General features: G+C 45.3%; 1 protein-coding gene across 3 annotated transcripts in view; it reads right to left on the bottom strand.

Annotated features, from left to right (window-relative positions):
• The window catches only part of sesn2 (sestrin 2), a 65,157-nt gene that overhangs the window by 27,189 nt on the left and 18,592 nt on the right, over positions 1–19,376 (bottom strand). For all 3 annotated transcript variants that reach the window (XM_079521781.1, XM_079521782.1, XM_079521783.1), the window contains one exon: positions 11,622–11,810. In XM_079521781.1, the coding sequence (XP_079377907.1) occupies positions 11,622–11,810 (189 nt within the window). The remainder of the gene's footprint in view (positions 1–11,621; positions 11,811–19,376) is intronic.

Here is a 19,376-nt window from a genome sequence, read left to right as displayed (position 1 = left end):
CTGAAATGGCCACACCTGAAAGGCGATTTTGATGTAAATGGACCAAGGAAGGAAATTGTCACAGGACAGTTACAAAATGCACATGGCCTTTTTTCGAGGATAAGGGAGGCCTACCCAGTCCGTACAGATTGGAATAAAATCCATTCCATTAAGCAGAAACATAATGAAAGCTGTGACATCTACAGAACGAGGATGGAGCAGTGTTTCAACAGACATGCTGGCCTGACCCATGATAATGCAGCATACAACCACCTATTAAAGAATGTTTTGGTACATGGATTGTTGCCATCCATTCATGACGGAGTCATGACATCATGCATAGGCTGGGAGAGTATGGAGTTGGACCTGGTCTGGTCACATGCGGAACATGCAGAAAGGTTGGCAATCACACAGGAAGACACTCGGAAGAAGAAGCTGGAAACAGCACAACTGATGTATTATGAGGGGCACGCTATGACAACACCACAGATGCTCTACAAGGAACCGATTCCACAAAAGCAGGTTCCAGCACGACAGACGCATTTCCAGCAACAACAGTGCAGGAATCACGGAAGGCAAGATGGATGGCGATTTCATCAAAGGCAGAAGCAAGACCGAGAGAGAAGACGGTGGAAACTTTGCTACAACTGTGGTAGTGGGGATCATATCCGTCACAACTGCCCACACGAGCAGTCAGGAGATTAACCCATGGGAGGTAAATGCCAACAGCTTTGTTGTTTTCCATTCTTTTTTTTTTTCAATTTACGTTTTATTGAATTTTAATCAAACATACATGACAACGAAACGACTGACAATTGACAATACATACAACCGAAAACAAAACAAGACAATATACGAACAATACACACAAGGGGAGATGTCTGCCTCTCTTCTCGATCGATGATCATTCATAATACATAAGTACCTCAAACAGGTGCATATACAGGTTAAACAGGTCTAACTGAAACTATACAAAATCAGGTCTTATGGTAGAAACATGAGCAATCCATCTAAACCAGTTATCTGTGAAGACTTCAACTTGACCTCTGAAGCTGAATGTAATTCTCTCCATAATAAATATACTATAGATTAAATCAATCCATTCATTTATAGTTGGTATTACATTTGTAAGCCACTTTTTTGTTAAGGCTTTTTTGGATGCCACCAGCAATACCCTCAATAGATACTGATCCTGCTTTACAAATTGAAGTCCCTCCAGATCTGCAAGATACATGGTTTTAAAATCAAAAGGAATGTCAACCCCAAAAACTGCTTCCAGGACACTGTGGACACTTCTCCAAAATGGAACCACAGAAGGGCAACTCCAGAACACATGAAAATGATTTGCCAATGTCTCCCCACAGAGTCTCCAACAGTCCGACTGATACGTGTAATGTCTTTTCTGGGCTGGAGTGCAAAAGAAACGACTCACATTTTTCCAGCTGAATTCTCTCCATGTGGGGGAACTACTCATTTTCCACTGATGTTTACATATTCTTTCCCATTCTTCTGCTGATATAGTAAGGTTGCCCTCTGCTTCCCATCTTGCTTTAATATTCAGAGTATTATCTCCTTTCATGTTTTGAAGCACTACATATACATTTGAAACTATCTTTTGATAAGTAGAGCCTGCATACGCATTTTGGAAAATCTTAATGATCTCTACTCCTGTTGCATCTTCTCTTCTTAATAGCCTTCTATTTATAAAGTCTCTGATTTGTAGGTACCTAAAAAGGTCCTGATTCTGTAAATTAAATTTGTCTTTCAGGTCCTGGAAGCTCATCACATTACCCTGTTTTAAAAGAGTACAATATGCAGAGAGGCCATTCCCAATCCAACCTCTAAACCTCATGTCATGTGTACTAGGTCTGAAGTCTGAATCATATGCAAACCATTTGAGAATTCCAATCTTGTCCTTCAGTTTATATCTCCTAATTATTTCACACCACACCTTCAATGAACCTGTTATCATCACATTCTGAGGATCCGACAAGTGTTTGACCAAGGATGGGTCTCCCACCAACATGTTAATAGGTAGACCCCTTCCCATTGAACCCTCTATATCTTTCCATCTTGATTTGTAACTTGGCTTACACCATCCAATCAATGGTCGGATTTGAGCTGCTCTATAATAATCTCTCAAACATGGAAGGGCCAATCCCCCTCTTTCCTTTGGTAGTTGTAATGTCTTGAGCCTCACTCTAGGTTTTTTCCCTCCCCAAATAAATCTGGATATAACTTTATCCCAGTCAGAGAAGAACTGTTCTGGTTTTGAGATAGGGACTGACAAAAACAAATATAAAAGCCTTGGTAATACATTCATCTTTACAGATTCTATGCGTGAACTCAGATTTAAATATGGAATTAAATTCCATCTATCAATATCAGCCATTATACCCCTCCTGAGAGGGTCATAATTTAACTCTTCTAATTTGGATAAATCTGTCGGTAATAGAATACCTAGATATTTCACAGATTGTTTGTCCCACCGAATTTTGTACCTAGAGCGAAGACAGTGAGGGGGATTGTAATACATGTTGAGAGCTTGTGTTTTTTGTTCATTTATTTTATAGCCTGAGTATGATCCATATTCTTCCAACACAGACATCAGCGCAGGCAATGACTCCGTTGGGCTCGAAAGATACACAAGAATATCATCTGCGAAAAGGGCCAATTTTTGTTCACCTGCTGGCATTAGTATACCTTTAATTGAATTATTCTGTCTGATCCATTGCGCCAAAGGTTCAATAAAAATTGCGAACAATATTGGAGAAATTGGGCACCCCTGTCTAGACGACCGTTCCAACAAAAATGAGTCACAAAGCTCGCCATTGATCTTCAGTCTAGCTGATGGTCTACTGTAAAGGGATTCCACTGTCTTAATAAACACCTGATCAAATCCAAATTTTTCCATAACTCTAAATAAGAACTTGTATCGTACCGAGTCAAACGCTTTAAATGCATCAACACTTATCAACATAGCTGGCGTCTTATTCTGATTTACATGGTTAATAACATGAATAGATCTTCTAATATTATCATGTGTCTGACGGGTTGAGACAAAACCTGTCTGGTCAAAATGGCAAAGTTCTGGCAGAATATTTTCAAGTCTTCTAGACAAAATTGATGTGAACAGTTTGTAATCCAGATTTAATACACTAATTGGTCTATAATTTCCACAATCCAGTCTGTCTTTATCACCTTTAGGTATGACTGAAATAATCGCTTCATTCCAAGATACTGGAATCTCATTTTTTGTCAAAACCCAGTTGAAAGTTTTTTGTAAAATAGGTGTCAAAACCACCTTTAGGGCCTTATACCATTCAGATGTGAATCCATCCGTTCCCGGGGATTTATTCGCTTTCAACCTGGCTATAGCCGAGATAATCTCTTCTTGCGATATCAATGCCTTTAAACTTTTATTTTGATCAGCTGTGAGAGTTGGTAAATGTAATGAGTCGAGTAGTGCATGCATCTGCTCATCATTGGCCACAGGTGGCTGAGAGTAAAGGTTTTTATAATAATCTGTAAAACATTTTTTAATTTCCTCTAGTCCATGATGTGTAACTTTTGTGTTGGGATCTGTTATTTTATATATTGTATTATCTGCTTGTTGTTTCCTGAGTTTATATGCCAACAGTTTTGTGTATTTGCTACCTCCCTCATAATATGTTTGTTTAGTATACATCATTTTCTTCTGGATTTCTTGGTTATATAATTGGTCAATCTGATTCCTTTTGGTCGCCAATTCCACTTTAATTCTAGGATCAATTGAGTCTTTATGTGTAGTTTCAAGGTTTTTCAATTCTATTTGTAAAGTATTAAGTCTTTCTGTCCTGCATCTTTTGAGAAAAGACGCTAATGATATCACTTTACCCCTCATCACTGCTTTACATGCATCCCAGACCATGGGCGGAGACACCCCACCATTATCATTAAGCTCTAGATAATCAGTTATATCCTTTGAGAATTGTTCTATTCTCTCTTCATTCAGTATACTAGGGTTAAATCTCCAGAGTGTGTTCCTTTTTCTGTTTGATGTAGCTAGAGAAAGGTGCACTGGGCTATGATCAGAAAGATCCATTGTTCCAATATGACATTTTTGCACCTTACTTATATCTGTTCCAAATAATAAATAATAATCTAATCTACTGTAACTTGAATGTGGGGATGAAAAGTGGGTATAGTCTCTAAGCGATGGATTCACATGTCTCCAGACATCAACCAGCCCCAATTCTGAGATTATTGAATTTATCTTCTTTGTTATTCTATTAGATTGAGCTGGTCTCCGTCCTGAAGAGTCGTGGGGTCCCAGCGTTGTATTCAGATCACCCGCACATACAAGGACCCCCTGTGCCTCTGTTGCTATCTTGTCAAATATTTGCATATAAAAAGCCAAATCTGAACTTGGGGGGATATATATATTATAAAAGGTAAACATATTTCCATCAATTTTTCCTTTAATCATTATAAATCTACCTTCTCTATCCTTAATAGTTGAAATATGATCATACATAATTTTCCCAGAAATTAGTATGGCTACACCTCTAGTATGTCTTAATCCATTTGAAGATGAAAAAACATATTTATACCCCTGTCTTTTGAGTTTTTCATGTTCCAGCCCTGTCATATGCGTTTCTTGAAGGAACGCTATATCTATATTTTCTTTTTTTAATTTTGAGATAATTTTCCTCTGCTTGGTTGGATTGAGAAGACCATTAACATTCAAAGAAATGAAATTCACCATAGTACTATATCAGTAAAGTACAAGCTATTTCTAATGTTATGTTGCATAAGATAATAATCATCCTGAATAAGAATCACATTGTACAGAAAAAAAGAAAACAGAACTCCCCCTATTGTAACAGAAAACAAATACACACATAAACACAAAACTTCCTGAGATGACAGGTTATTTCCAAACCTGTACACGTCCCTGTTGGAGGGAGGAGGGAAAAAGCCCAACCGAAGGGAAGGGGCCCTCCCTAGTGGTGGAATGTTGAAATCACACTCACATTCCATGAACCTACTAGAAAAGTCCAACTAGCTAACTATACTAAATCAAAAAGCTATCCTACTCAATCAGTGATCAGAAAAAACAAAAATCAAAGGACACATTGCCTTACTTTACATTACCAGGAATGGGTAACCTCTGGTGTATTATGTTTAAACTCCAAAATCTTCAGACTGTAGCTGCCGCGCCTCCTGCAACCTGCTGCCATGGAAACGCCCTCCGAATGACCCCTTCCACGTCGCCATCTGGATCCTCTGCTGGAACGGTCACCGGGAGCCCCCTAGCGTTCATCTCTCGTGCAGCAGCCCGTGCGTCCTCATATGTCTGTGTCCCGTTGCTCCATTTGATACGGATCTTTGTGAACGGAGTTTGAAATCCAAGTTGTTTTCCATTCTAATGCAACAACAATACCAGACCAGTACATTTGAACCTGTCTAGCGCCCTCACTTCTAGCAAGTTTGATGACAAGTGACTTTATTCAAAATGTCCAGAAATGGTAGCCCTGCTGCATTTGTTTAGTAAGGGTCAGGGGACAAGGAGATCCTGCTGAATCAACCTCCCGTTTTTCCAACCAGTAACGTACTTCTGTCACTAAAGTTATTTAGCTGGACTCTGAGACGAAACATTTACTTTTTGCCAATGTGTAAGAACACTGACTCAACCTCAGAAAGGATGTGTGTGCCACGGATTCAAGCCTTTATTAAGCAATATCAAAATCTTTCTTGTGAAGCTAAAACATTCAAAATATTTGTGTAGGCATTTATCAAGCAGCATTTTTTTCCCTACAAAACAAAAGAAAAAACTGGCACCTTGAGGGGGGTCTCACCTGTGGCTATGTGGTCTTTTGACCAGGCTGTATTTCAAAGGACTGGGCTTAAACCTGTAGTGTAGGGTAAGTAAGCTATAGAGATTCAAATCAGACCATTGTCACTCCACCAAAACCGTTTGCGGTTGGGATCCATGTGACACCCATTTTATGTCATAGTAGGGTGAAGGAATTATTACTACAAAGTGAAAACCCAGTTACATTGTCCCAGTCCCAGTTTTCAAATGTAGGTACTAGTTAATAGTAAGCAATGTAAAAATACCAAGATTTTATCCTGCTGGATCAGTGTTTTTCAAACTTACCAGTGAGTTAAAATCTCAATATATGATCTGCTATGTTGGAAATGGACTCTCACTCACAGACACTTGTGTATGTAAGTGAGAGTGGGGGGAACAGAGAATAAAATGAAATTGAAATTGTAAGGTAGATAGTTCATTTATCATGTCCAGAACCTTTTCTTGTGCACATACTGTAGGTTTTTGACGTTTTGTTAGAACCTTTTCTTGTGCACATATACTGTAGGCTTTTGACGTTTTGAAGGGAATTCAAAACGTTATTTAGCATTTTTGAATATTTAATAGAGTAGCCTATTGGATGATTGTTATGTTAAGTGATACTGACTTGACTTTTTAAGGCATTTAAGTTTGAGTGGTGTTGATTTGATCGTTTTGGTTGACGTATCTTTATATTATATGAACTTATGAATTGATTTATGTCTCTATTATTTATGTCAAAGGATCCATGTTTTATGAATATACAGTATATGGCCATTGTATAGTTAGAAATGAGAATATATGATGAGGTAACTTGGAGTCGCAGTACAAGGACAATGTGTTTAATGCATAGACATGGGAAATGGCTGCTTTTAAAAATTATAACCTATAGAGGTGTGAGGAATTGTGGACTTTTGCAGCCTGGCTTGGTTAAATTATTAGACATCTAATAGAGGTGTATGGAATTGTGGACTTTCAAGCCGTTTCAGTGTCTGTTATTTTTGTGATTAGTTATATATGGGATATTCCAATACAAAAATAAACCTGCGGGGATGCCTATCATATATGTTACATGTTCTACTTGGTCAGACGCTAATGTTGTATGTATTCACATGGGTGATAAAATGTAAGGGTACATTTAATAGAGTAATTATGTTTTTCAGGGGAATCTTTCCATAACTGTATTGTGAGATTAAGAATTAATGAATTAATGTTGCATTTATTTATCTTTGTGCTTCTTATCGCAAATTGTTGGACTGTTGTATTATTATTATGACATGCATTGATTTCAGGGTTTTTGACAGTCAAATATGTGGCCAGTATTTGATATTTTCCCTTTAGAAAATGAATGTTAATTTTATTCTTCTTCTTTTATTTTGTCCATATTCAATTATGTATTCTCGTGAACTCTGTATCATATTTTCATACTGTGGAAAGACACTATATATGTTTAAATTTTGATTTTAGGCATGCATTTGTTTGTATGTAATCTTAATGCCTGTATATGTAACTTGTTTTATTTCATATTTCTGTAATGTCGACAAATTGTCAAAATATATTTCTATATCGACAAGATTGTCGAAATGGGGGAATGTTGTGGGAAATATGAACTCAAATCTATATAGTATATTGTTCCATGCTAGTCTGTCTGGTCGTGTCTGTGAGCAACAACACCTTGGCCTGAAAGCCTGTCTTAATCCAATCAACCCTTTGATCAAGCTGTATGTAAAAGACCATGTCACACCTCCTGTCTCAGGAGGGGGGCGACAGCCAAGACAGTCAGGGCGTCTGTATTCTATTGTACCTTTGTGAAGGTGTGGACCTGCTTCTGGGGTATAAGAGAGGACCTACGGAGAAGCTGGGGAGGCTAGTGGGATGGAGACGACGAGAGAGAGATGTACTGAGAGAGAAAGTTGGAGGGATGCAGGCTAAGCCTGCTAGACTAGTAGATGTTGTTTGCTTGTTGCTGTTCTTCTGAATAAACTTCTAAGATATACATTCACCCGGATGGACATATATTATTTCCATAACACCATTTATTTTGCCATAAATCAGGTAGCTTTAAGGTACGGCCATGACAGCAATGGTAGGAAAAAAGATATATAATATTAATCATATTCGAATATTCGGTATTCTGTTTTCGGCCAACTGTTTCCTATATTCGGTTTCGGCCAATAATGTCCCTTTCGGTGCATCCCTGAATGAGAGTTTCATCACGCCTCCTCTTCGGTGTCCGTCTCGTCTTCATGGAATAAATTAGGCTACAACAACTGAAACAAGGACAGATAATCTAGAATGTAATAATGACCAAATACTGCTGAAAAAATATAAAAGGGAGGTTTTTTTGCGTGAAAAGATCAAACGTGTTTCATAAGACACAGCCGAATCAGCGCACGCACGCACGCACGCACGCACGCACGCACGCACGCACGCACGCACGCACGCACGCACGCACGCACGCACGCACGCACACACACAAACAGGCACGCACATAACCACACACTGGCACACACACACTGGCACACACACACACTGGCACACACACACACACACACACACACTGGCACACACACTGGCACATAGTCAGAGCGCCTCTGTTGCTAATTCGAGATCGCACGTGTCGTGCATGCTCGCATTGGTCATTATAATAGCCTGGTATGACCAGCAATCAAATCAGCACCACTATAATAAGCCCCCTGCAGAGCTTCCAGGCTAAAAAGGGAAGCTGACAATATGTGAGGACCTCAGCGCTAAGTTCCGCTAACTGGTATTCTGAACTCAGAAGACACTGCAGCGTGCAGCCTGCTACCTATGAGCTGATGGCTGATGAACCTTTAACCTTTAACCTTTAAGACACTGCAGCGTGCAGCCTGCTACCTCTGAGCTGATGGCTGATGAACCTTTAACCTTTAACCTTTAACCTTTAAGACACTGCAGCGTGCAGCCTGCTACCTATGAGCTGATGGCTGATGAACCTTTAACCTTTAACCTTTAAGACACTGCAGCGTGCAGCCTGCTACCTCTGAGCTGATGGCTGATGAACCTTTAACCTTTAACCTTTAACCTTTAAGACACTGCAGCCTGCAGCCTGCTACCTCTGAGCTGATGGCTGATGACCCTTTAACCTTTAACCTTTAAGACACTGCAGCCTGCAGCCTGCTACCTCTGAGCTGATGGCTGATGACCCTTCAACCACCGTCCACCTGGTGCTTCTGCGATGGAAATGTACGTTTTCTTTTTAGCTATAATTTTTATCCCACGATTTTGTAACCCATTTTTCACCCCTGTGTCAATTATCTAATGTGATCCTGGGCTCTACACACCCTCCGCCAACCTGGGAAGAGCAACGGACTTGAACTCATGCTTCCTTCATGCCTGAGTTGCTCCCTGGTTGGACGTAGCGCGTGGAAGAAACACGTTATTCCAACCAGTTCCTTTCCCCTCCATCAGGCGCCCCCGGCTGGCCAGGGGGAGGCAGTTTAGAGACCAGGATTACGGCATGTTTTTTGTGAGGGTACCTACCCTAGGGGACACGGGGAGAACATGTGAGGGTACCTACCCTAGGGGACACGGGGGGGAACATGTGAGGGTACCTACCCTAGGGGACACGGGAGGGAACATGTGAGGGTACCTACCCTAGGGGACACAGGGGGGAACATGTGAGGGTACCTACCCTAGGGGACACGGGGGGAACATGTGAGGGTACCTACCCTAGGGGACACGGGGGGGAACATGTGAGGGTACCTACCCTAGGGGACACGGGGGGGAACATGTGAGGGTACCTACCCTAGGGGACACGGGGGGGAACATGTGAGGGTACCTACTCTAGGGGACACAGGGGGGAACATGTGAGGGTACCTACCCTAGGGGACACGGGGGGGAACATGTGAGGGTACCTACCCTAGGGGACGCGGGGAGAACATGTGAGGGTACCTACCCTAGGGGACACGGGGAGAACATGTGAGGGTACCTACCCTAGGGGACACGGGGAGAACATGTGAGGGTACCTACCCTATAGGGGACACGGGGGGAACATGTGAGGGTACCTACCCTAGGGGACACGGGGAGAACATGTGAGGGTACCTACCCTATAGGGGACACGGGGAAAAACATGCAAACTCCACACAGAAAGGCCCTTTCGCCAACCCCGCCTCGGGTATGGGCTAGAAGGTATAGGGGACCTTCTAGCTGTGAGGCGACAGCACTACCGACTGTGCCACCGTGCCACCGTGCCACCGTGCCCCCTGAAACGTACGTTTTTAATCATGCGCCCGCTACGGATACCATCATGCCATTTATAGAAGCCAAGAGTTCACACAAGCTCATTACTCCAAATGTGGCCTTCCTAATGCGACAGCAGCTGCAAACACACACAGCCTGGCCATTAAATGTAGGTCATGGTCTTCAACTGAATCGCACCTGGATAAAAAAGGGCACTCAGGAATACGACACAGAATACTAATCAAGGGGCGTGAAATAGGGCAGCGTGAGCCTGATGAGAAAACAATGGGCATCACATTGTGAGATGATTGCAATCGTGACAAGAATTGTTGCTTCGTGTTTTTTTTGGTACAGCCCCGTAATTCATACAGCAGGGGGGGGGGGGGGGGGGGGGGGGGGGGAACTGGCAACGGCTTTAGAATCTGCACCGTTTGGATAATTCTCTCGCTGTCACAATTAATTTATTTTGTGGGGCCGTCTGGTATTGAGCCCGGCCCACTCCATCTCTGCTCCAATGTAATTTATTGACAGGGTTTTGGAGCCAAGGCTCGTCACCGGGTCAAACCGAGGCTTGGCAGGAACCGTCGTCAATGAATTACATTGTGGAGCAGATGAAGTGAGCCTGCCTGGGTATATTCTGTCACTCTCCAAACCAGCCCCTCGACCTAGTGATGTGCGTATTGACCGTATTCTATTAGTTTTTGTATGATTCATAAAGGAGCTATGTGTGTCTGTCCCTGGCTCGGTCCCTGGCTGGGTCCCTGGGTCCCTGGGTGGGTCTGTGCATGAAAATAGCGTTTGGTTTGTTTTCACAACCAAGTGTCACTGTTGCGCAGCGGTTCGCCGGGAACCGGCCCGGCCCCCTGGGCGCGTTCCTGGGGTCTGGATGTACCGGGGACCCCACCACACGGTAACTCTGTCATTTCTAGACCGTTTCGGACGCGGACGCGGCTCCCCTTGACACTTTGAAATCTAAACAAAAAAAACACACCTCTTCTCCCTAGGCGTTTTCACTGGTAGAAGAGTCAGTAGGCAGTGATAGCACACAAATGTGATCAAATTTGACTGAGGGACTGTCATTGGATTTTTTTTTATTTTCGTTTTTTCATGTCATATGAAAGCAGGGAATCATACAGTAGCTTGACATATTGGTTGTTCAGTTTGACCCACCAATTTTGGAGATATGGCTTATAGAGTAATGTCTTGCAGAGAAACAGCGAGTTGAGAAAACAGGCTTGAAAGGTTCACTTCTGTGGACTCTAACATTACACCTAGCTACATGTTTAAGCATTTATTTCATATTTACATGTCTTCTGTGGACTCTAACATTACACCTAGCTACATGTTTAAGCATTTATTTCATATTTACATGTCTTCTGTGGTCTCTAACATTACACCTAGCTACATGTTTAAGCATTTATTTCATATTTACATGTCTTCTGTGGTCTCTAACATTACACCTAGCTACATGTTTAAGCATTTATTTCATATTTACATGGCTGGCTCTCAGTCAAATCTGGTCACAAATGTGAGTGGCATAATGACTACATCGAGGATTTAAAAAAAATCTAGTTTTTCAGCAGCTCACCATGACAACGATGTAGTGCCTCCAGTGGCGCGGCAGGGGGCCGTCCATCTCCTGCAAGGCATGCTGGGTAGAGAGGAAGCAGCTGAGATAGGCCGGGTGCAGCGCCATCACCATGGTGATGTGGTCCAGACGACCCAATGAGAGGAAGGCTTCCATCAGGACGCCGTGGTCAGGACCCTCCTTCAGGATCTGAGAACAACATTCAGGTTGGATGTGTTAACATAACGGTTTCATTTGTTGTCTTAACCAATTTTTGGCGGGAACCCCTTTGTGTTTTAAGTATTATGTTATGTTATACTTTAGCTATTGAAAAATAGCAGATCTACAAGCTCATAGCACGGCACCGAGTGCCGCGCTACGAGCTTGTAGGTCTGCTATTTTTTTTAAATCGTGAAAATGTGGTGCAAAGCTTTGAATATATTCTTCCAGAGCCAACGTTTTTAACTCAAATCTTTGCTTCTGGGGGTCCCTGGAACAACATATTTTGAGATGGGGGTCGGCGCCGGTGGCCAAATACATATAATTCTAGGGGTCCTTGACATGAAATATTGAGACGCACTGATATAGAATCATGAGGTTTTTCAGAAAATTGTCATGATTTAGAAGACATTTTTTTAATTTCGACGTCAGGCCTAAATGGATTAATTGTTTGTATGATTATTTTATGTACGTACAGTCTCAGTCATTCCTTTGTGCCTAAACTGAAAAAGGAATAAAAAAATATATATATATTTTTTAAATCACATTTTACGTACTATAATAATGTATTTGTATTAATTGAAGTACACTTGCAGATGACACTAATAAGGTGCGCCCCAAAAATGTTATACATTGGGATACAAGAAGAGCGCCACGGGCACCTCGATGATGACCAACATTTTTTTTTTTTTTTTAACTTAGTTTTTATTTCAGTTTAGGCAACTTCACAGAATTAAAAGCATACATTTTTCTTACAACTGCTTTTTTTCTTTTTTTACACAACCTCAGCTGTTTCATACCTTCACAAAATATATATATATATATTATACACTCATACACACAAACAACTTCACATACATTTACAAGTATTCACAATAAAACAAGGAAATAAAATACTACAAGTATTCACCATAAAACAAGGAAATAAGTAGCGAGACAAAAACAACAGAGCGTCGACCACAATGGGAAGTGAACAAAACCGAGAACAGACATGACTGGAGACAGAGGAGAGAGTATGAGCACATCAGAAGGTCTGGGGAGAAGTGTATTCAGTGAGTCGTTACTCGAGATTCCGAAACCTGCTACCTCATTAGTAGAGGCAGTACAGGACTCCATCTTTTACTAAATATGTTTGGTTGAAGCCTCAGGGCATACGTAATTTGTTCCATCTGGTAAATGTCCCATACCTTTTCCACCCACATACTGTATGTTGGCGGGGCTGGTTTTAGCCATTTAATTGTAATGCATTTGATGGCCGCTGTAAGCAGCACATGCAATAAATATATTTTGGCTCTACCCTCCAGACCTTCCGGCAACATTCCTAACAACATTACTATGGGATCCTCTGGAATGTTTTGACCGAAAACTTCTTTTAATGCTTCAGATACCTCTCTCCAGAATGGTCTCAATTTGGGGCATGTCCAGAATATATGAGCATGATTCCCAATATGTGCTCCACAGTCCCTCCAGCATCTATTCGAGTGATTTGGACCCATTTTGGCCACTATTTGAGGCGTCCTGAAAAATCTAGATATTACTTTCCATTTAAATTCTCTCCAATGACCAACATTTTTAATAACGTAAAGTATACATGCGATACATAAACGGTACCTCATTATCAGACTGAAATGTAACCACTCGGAGTGCCCACTCTTCCCGTTACCATACAGGGTACCCAGGTCTTAGACGGAGGGGACTGACATTTGCTCTAAACCAGGGGGTTCCACACTTTTTTGACTTGAGCTACTTTGAAAATGACCAGCTCAACAAGATCTACTACCCACCGAAAAAATATAATTCCACTGCTGAAAATACCGTAGTTTAAAAATGTACCTGGGGCGGCTTTGGAATAGCGGAGCTGGCGTTGCGTATAAGACAAATGCACTTGGGTAGATAGAGGGAGAGAAATGGAATAGGTAAGGCCAAAAGGGTTTTGGATTGAATTTGTAATTCTACCGACATTTGTGAGCAGCAACACTCTTGAAAACAAAGTATTGCATTATGGGTTTGAGCTGACAGGCCCCTTTTTGATGTCAATCAATCAAGTCACCTTAATTCAAGTGACAGATGCCAAAAAAGTTATTTAGGGCCATGTCATGTGATCTACCTGCACAGCCTTTGCCTTTGTGATCTTTGGGCGCCCCTGCTCTAAAACAATCTGCACATTTGCTTTGACAGTTTTGCCAAGATTTGTCCCACTTATGATCCGGTGTGTGTGGTGGCTCAGCTGTTCAGTGCACAGACCATGTCACTTTGGGTTTGAATTTGACTCCCTCATATCTCCCTCTCTCTCTCTCTCTCTCTCTCTCTCTCTCTCTCTCTCTCTCTCTCTCTCTGCCGTCACCCTCTCTCTCTCTCTGCCGTCACCCCTCTCTCTCTCTGCCGTCACCCCTCTCTCTCTCTGCCGTCACCCCTCTCTCTCTCTGCCGTCACCCCTCTCTCTCTCTCTGCCGTCACCCTCTCTCTCTCTCTGCCGTCACCCTCTCTCTCTCTGCCGTCACCCTCTCTCTCTCTCTGCCGTCACCCCTCTCTCTCTCTCTGCCGTCACCCCTCTCTCTCTGCCGTCACCCTCTCTCTCTCTGCCGTCACCCTCTCTCTCTCTCTGCCGTCACCCCTCTCTCTCTCTGCCGTCACCCTCTCTCTCTCTGCCGTCACCCCTCTCTCTCTCTGCCGTCACCCTCTCTCTCTCTGCCGTCACCCTCTCTCTCTCTCTGCCGTCACCCCTCTCTCTCTCTGCCGTCACCTCTCTCTCTCTCTGCCGTCACCCCTCTCTCTCTCTCTGCCGTCACCCCTCTCTCTCTCTCTGCCGTCACCCCTCTCTCTCTCTCTGCCGTCACCCCTCTCTCTCTGCCGTCACCCCTCTCTCTCTCTCTGCCGTCACCCCTCTCTCTCTCTCTCTCTGCCGTCACCCCTCTCTCTCTCTGCCGTCACCCCTCTCTCTCTCTGCCGTCACCCCTCTCTCTCTGCCGTCACCCCTCTCTCTCTCTCTGCCGTCACCCCTCTCTCTCTCTCTGCCGTCACCCTCTCTCTCTCTGCCGTCACCCCTCTCTCTCTCTCTGCCGTCACCCCTCTCTCTCTCTCTGCCGTCACCTCTCTCTCTCTCTCTGCCGTCACCCCTCTCTCTCTCTCTGCCGTCACCCCCTCTCTCTCTCTCTGCCGTCACCCCTCTCTCTCTCTGCCGTCACCCCTCTCTCTCTCTGCCGTCACCCCTCTCTCTCTCTCTGCCGTCACCCCTCTCTCTCTCTCTGCCGTCACCTCTCTCTCTCTCTCTGCCGTCACCCCTCTCTCTCTCTCTGCCGTCACCCCTCTCTCTCTCTCTGCCGTCACCCCTCTCTCTCTCTGCCGTCACCCCTCCCTCTCTCTCTGCCGTCACCCCTCTCTCTCTCTCTGCCGTCACCCCTCTCTCTCTCTGCCGTCACCCCTCTCTCTCTCTGCCGTCACCCCTCTCTCTCTGCCGTCACCCCTCTCTCTCTCTCTGCCGTCACCCCTCTCTCTCTGCCGTCACCCCTCTCTCTCTCTCTGCCGTCACCCCTCTCTCTCTCTCTGCCGTCACCCCTCTCTCTCTCTCTCTCTGCCGTCACCCCTCTCTCTCTCTCTCTCTGCCGTCACCCTCTCTCTCTCTGCCGTCACCCCTCTCTCTCTCTCTGCCGTCACCCCTCTCTCTCTCTCTGCCGTCACCCCTCTCTCTCTCTCTGCCGTCACCCCTCTCTCTCTCTGCCGTCACCCTCTCTCTCTCTGCCGTCACCCCTCTCTCTCTCTCTGCCGTCACCCCTCTCTCTCTCTCTGCCGTCACCCCTCTCTCTCTCTCTGCCGTCACCCCTCTCTCTCTCTGCCGTCACCCTCTCTCTCTCTGCCGTCACCCCTCTCTCTCTCTGCCGTCACCCTCTCTCTCTCTGCCGTCACCCCTCTCTCTCTCTGCCGTCACCCTCTCTCTCTCTGCCGTCACCCTCTCTCTCTCTGCCGTCACCCCTCTCCCTCTCTCTGCCGTCACCCCTCTCTCTCTGCCGTCACCCCTCTCTCTCTCTCTGCCGTCACCCCTCTCTCTCTCTGCCGTCACCCCTCTCTCTCTCTCTCTCTGCCGTCACCCCTCTCTCTCTCTGCCGTCACCCTCTCTCTCTCTCTGCCGTCACCCCTCTCTCTCTCTCTGCCGTCACCCTCTCTCTCTCTCTGCCGTCACCCTCTCTCTCTCTCTGCCGTCACCCTCTCTCTCTCTGCCGTCACCCCTCTCTCTCTCTGCCGTCACCCCTCTCTCTCTCTGCCGTCACCCTCTCTCTCTCTGCCGTCACCCCTCTCTCTCTCTGCCGTCACCCTCTCTCTCTCTCTGCCGTCACCCTCTCTCTCTCTCTGCCGTCACCCCTCTCTCTCTCTGCCGTCACCCTCTCTCTCTCTCTGCCGTCACCCCTCTCTCTCTCTCTGCCGTCACCCTCTCTCTCTCTCTGCCGTCACCCTCTCTCTCTCTCTGCCGTCACCCTCTCTCTCTCTCTGCCGTCACCCTCTCTCTCTCTCTGCCGTCACCCCTCTCTCTCTCTCTGCCGTCACCCCTCTCTCTCTCTGCCGTCACCCCTCTCTCTCTCTCTCTCTGCCGTCACCCCTCTCTCTCTCTCTGCCGTCACCCCTCTCTCTCTCTCTGCCGTCACCCCTCTCTCTCTCTGCCGTCACCCCTCTCTCTCTCTCTGCCGTCACCCCTCTCTCTCTCTCTGCCGTCACCCTCTCTCTCTCTCTGCCGTCACCTCTCTCTCTCTCTCTGCCGTCACCCCTCTCTCTCTCTGCCGTCACCTCTCTCTCTCTCTCTGCCGTCACCCCTCTCTCTCTCTGCCGTCACCCCTCTCTCTCTCTGCCGTCACCCTCTCTCTCTCTGCCGTCACCCTCTCTCTCTCTGCCGTCACCCTCTCTCTCTCTGCCGTCACCCCTCTCTCTCTCTGCCGTCACCCTCTCTCTCTCTGCCGTCACCCCTCTCTCTCTCTGCCGTCTCCCCTCTCTCTCTCTGCCGTCACCCCTCTCTCTCTCTGCCGTCACCCTCTCTCTCTCTCTGCCGTCACCCCTCTCTCTCTCTCTGCCGTCACCTCTCTCTCTCTCTCTGCCGTCACCCCTCTCTCTCTCTCTGCCGTCACCCCTCTCTCTCTCTGCCGTCACCCTCTCTCTCTCTCTCTGCCGTCACCCCTCTCTCTCTCTCTGCCGTCACCCCTCTCTCTCTCTCTGCCGTCACCCCTCTCTCTCTCTGCCGTCTCCCCTCTCTCTCTCTGCCGTCACCCCTCTCTCTCTCTGCCGTCACCCTCTCTCTCTCTCTGCCGTCACCCCTCTCTCTCTCTCTGCCGTCACCCCTCTCTCTCTCTGCCGTCACCCTCTCTCTCTCTCTGCCGTCACCCTCTCTCTCTCTCTGCCGTCACCCCTCTCTCTCTCTGCCGTCACCCTCTCTCTCTCTGCCGTCACCCCTCTCTCTCTCTGCCGTCACCCTCTCTCTCTCTCTGCCGTCGGGCGCATTCTGTCTTTCCAGAGACAAAGAGCCTTCTGAATAAAGCATACAATGTCTTATTGTTGTTGTTGTTCTCTGAAGACGTGGCTCTCCTGGCATCGGACAGGGACAAGTAAAGGCTCTCCTGGCATCGGACAGGGACAAGTAAAGTCTCTCCTGGCATCGGACAGGGACAAGTAAAGTCTCTCCTGGCATCGGACAGGGGCAAGTAAAGTCTCTCCTGGCATCGGACAGGGACAAGTAAAGTCTCTCCTGGCATCGGACAGGGACAAGTAAAGTCTCTCCTGGCATCGGACAGGGACAAGTAAAGTCTCTCCTGGCATCGGACAGGGACAAGTAAAGTCTCTCCTGGCATCGGACAGGGACAAGTAGAGTCTCTCCTGGCATCGGACAGGGACAAGTAAAGGCTCTCCTGGCATCGGACAGGGACAAGTAGAGTCTCTCCTGGCATCGGACAGGGACAAGTAAAGTCTCTCCTGGCATCGGACAGGGACAAGTAGAGTCTCTCCTGGCATCGGACAGGGACAAGTAAAGTCTCTCCTGGCATCGGACAGGGACAAGTAAAGTCTCTCCTGGCATCGGACAGGGACAAGTAGAGTCTCTCCTGGCATCGGACAGGGACAAGTAAAGTCTCTCCTAGCATCGGACAGGGACAAGTAAAGGCTCTCCTGGCATCGGACAGGGACAAGTAAAGGCTCTCCTGGCATCGGACAGGGACAAGTAAAGTCTCTCCTGTCATCGGACAGGGACAAGTAAAGTCTCTCCTGTCATCGGACAGGGACAAGTAAAGTCTCTCCTGGCATCGGACAGGGACAAGTAAAGTTGCAGTTGAAACGTGTAAGTGTCCTTGGCACACAGAGCTCAGCAAATATTTGTCTTTGGTTTTTCAGATAACAATTTGTCATCATTGCACCTACCTGGGAAAACCTGAATCCATGCCATTGTTTTGGGGTCAAACACCAAGCCTAGTACGTTCCTGGGCTTCACGATTACTCAGTGAATGTGTCAGTGACAATGTAGTCATAACTAAGCAAGGATGAGGTCATAACTTTTGGTTTGATTTTTACAAATAGCTGATCAATCTTCACTTTGCAAGAATGTTCGGCTATTATTATTATGACATGCCCAGAAGAACAAGGGACACTAGGCAGAGATGGGCATGCATTTGAAATGCATGTATTTTAAATACTTTTTTATTTTTATTTTGTAAATGTTTTCTGTATTTTAAAATACAGAAAATATGTTTTTTCTGTATTTTAACCCATTCTGGGCGGGAACCCCTTTTGGTGTTTTAAGCATTATTTTATACTTTAGCTATTGGAAAAATAGCAGATCTACGAGCTTGTAGATCTGCTATTTTTGAAACATCGTGAAAATGTGGCGCAAATTTGGAATATATATTCTTTCAGAGAGAACATTTTTAACTCAAATCTTTGCTACTGGGGGGTTCCCTGGAACAACATATTTTGAGATGGGGGTCGGAGGCCAATTACATAAAAGAATTGGGGTCCTTGACATGAAATAGTTTGAGCACCACTGACAGAAATATAGGTTTTTCAACTAAGAAAACCGTCAGGATTTAGAAGGCACTCATTTCTAAACGGGTTAAAATACTGAAAATACGTATTTCGAACACATGCATTATTTGGAATCCATCTCTGGCAGCACTACTAGGGTTCATGTGGTTATGAAGAATGACCCAGATAAACAAAGCCAATGCTTTCACAGTCTTATCAGGTTTGACAGCTGATGATCTTTGGAGTCGTGTCTTTCGATAATGCAAGCGGCAGGCGAGGCGAGGCGAGGAGCGGAGCTGCACTCTGGCAGCGCTGCTGCTCGTAAACAACGAAAGCCGGTTATGGTGGAGGCGTGGATCACCTCTTAACCCGTTCACGACGGGGAACCACTTTTTTTTTAAGCATTATGTTATACTTTAGCTATTGAAAAATAGCAGATCTACAAGCTCATAGCGTGGCACCGAGTGCCGCGCTACGAGCTTGTAGGTCTGCTATTTTTTTGAAAACCGTGAAAATGTGGCGCAAATCCTTGAATGTATTTTCTTTCAGAGCGAACATTATTAACTC

The sequence above is a fragment of the Electrona antarctica genome, assembly GCF_951216825.1.
Source record: "Electrona antarctica genome assembly, chromosome: 15".
In the NCBI taxonomy this organism is placed as follows: domain Eukaryota; kingdom Metazoa; phylum Chordata; class Actinopteri; order Myctophiformes; family Myctophidae; genus Electrona; species Electrona antarctica.
The sequence above is the reverse complement of the archived record's forward strand: the minus strand, read 5'-3'. Positions and strand labels throughout refer to the sequence as shown.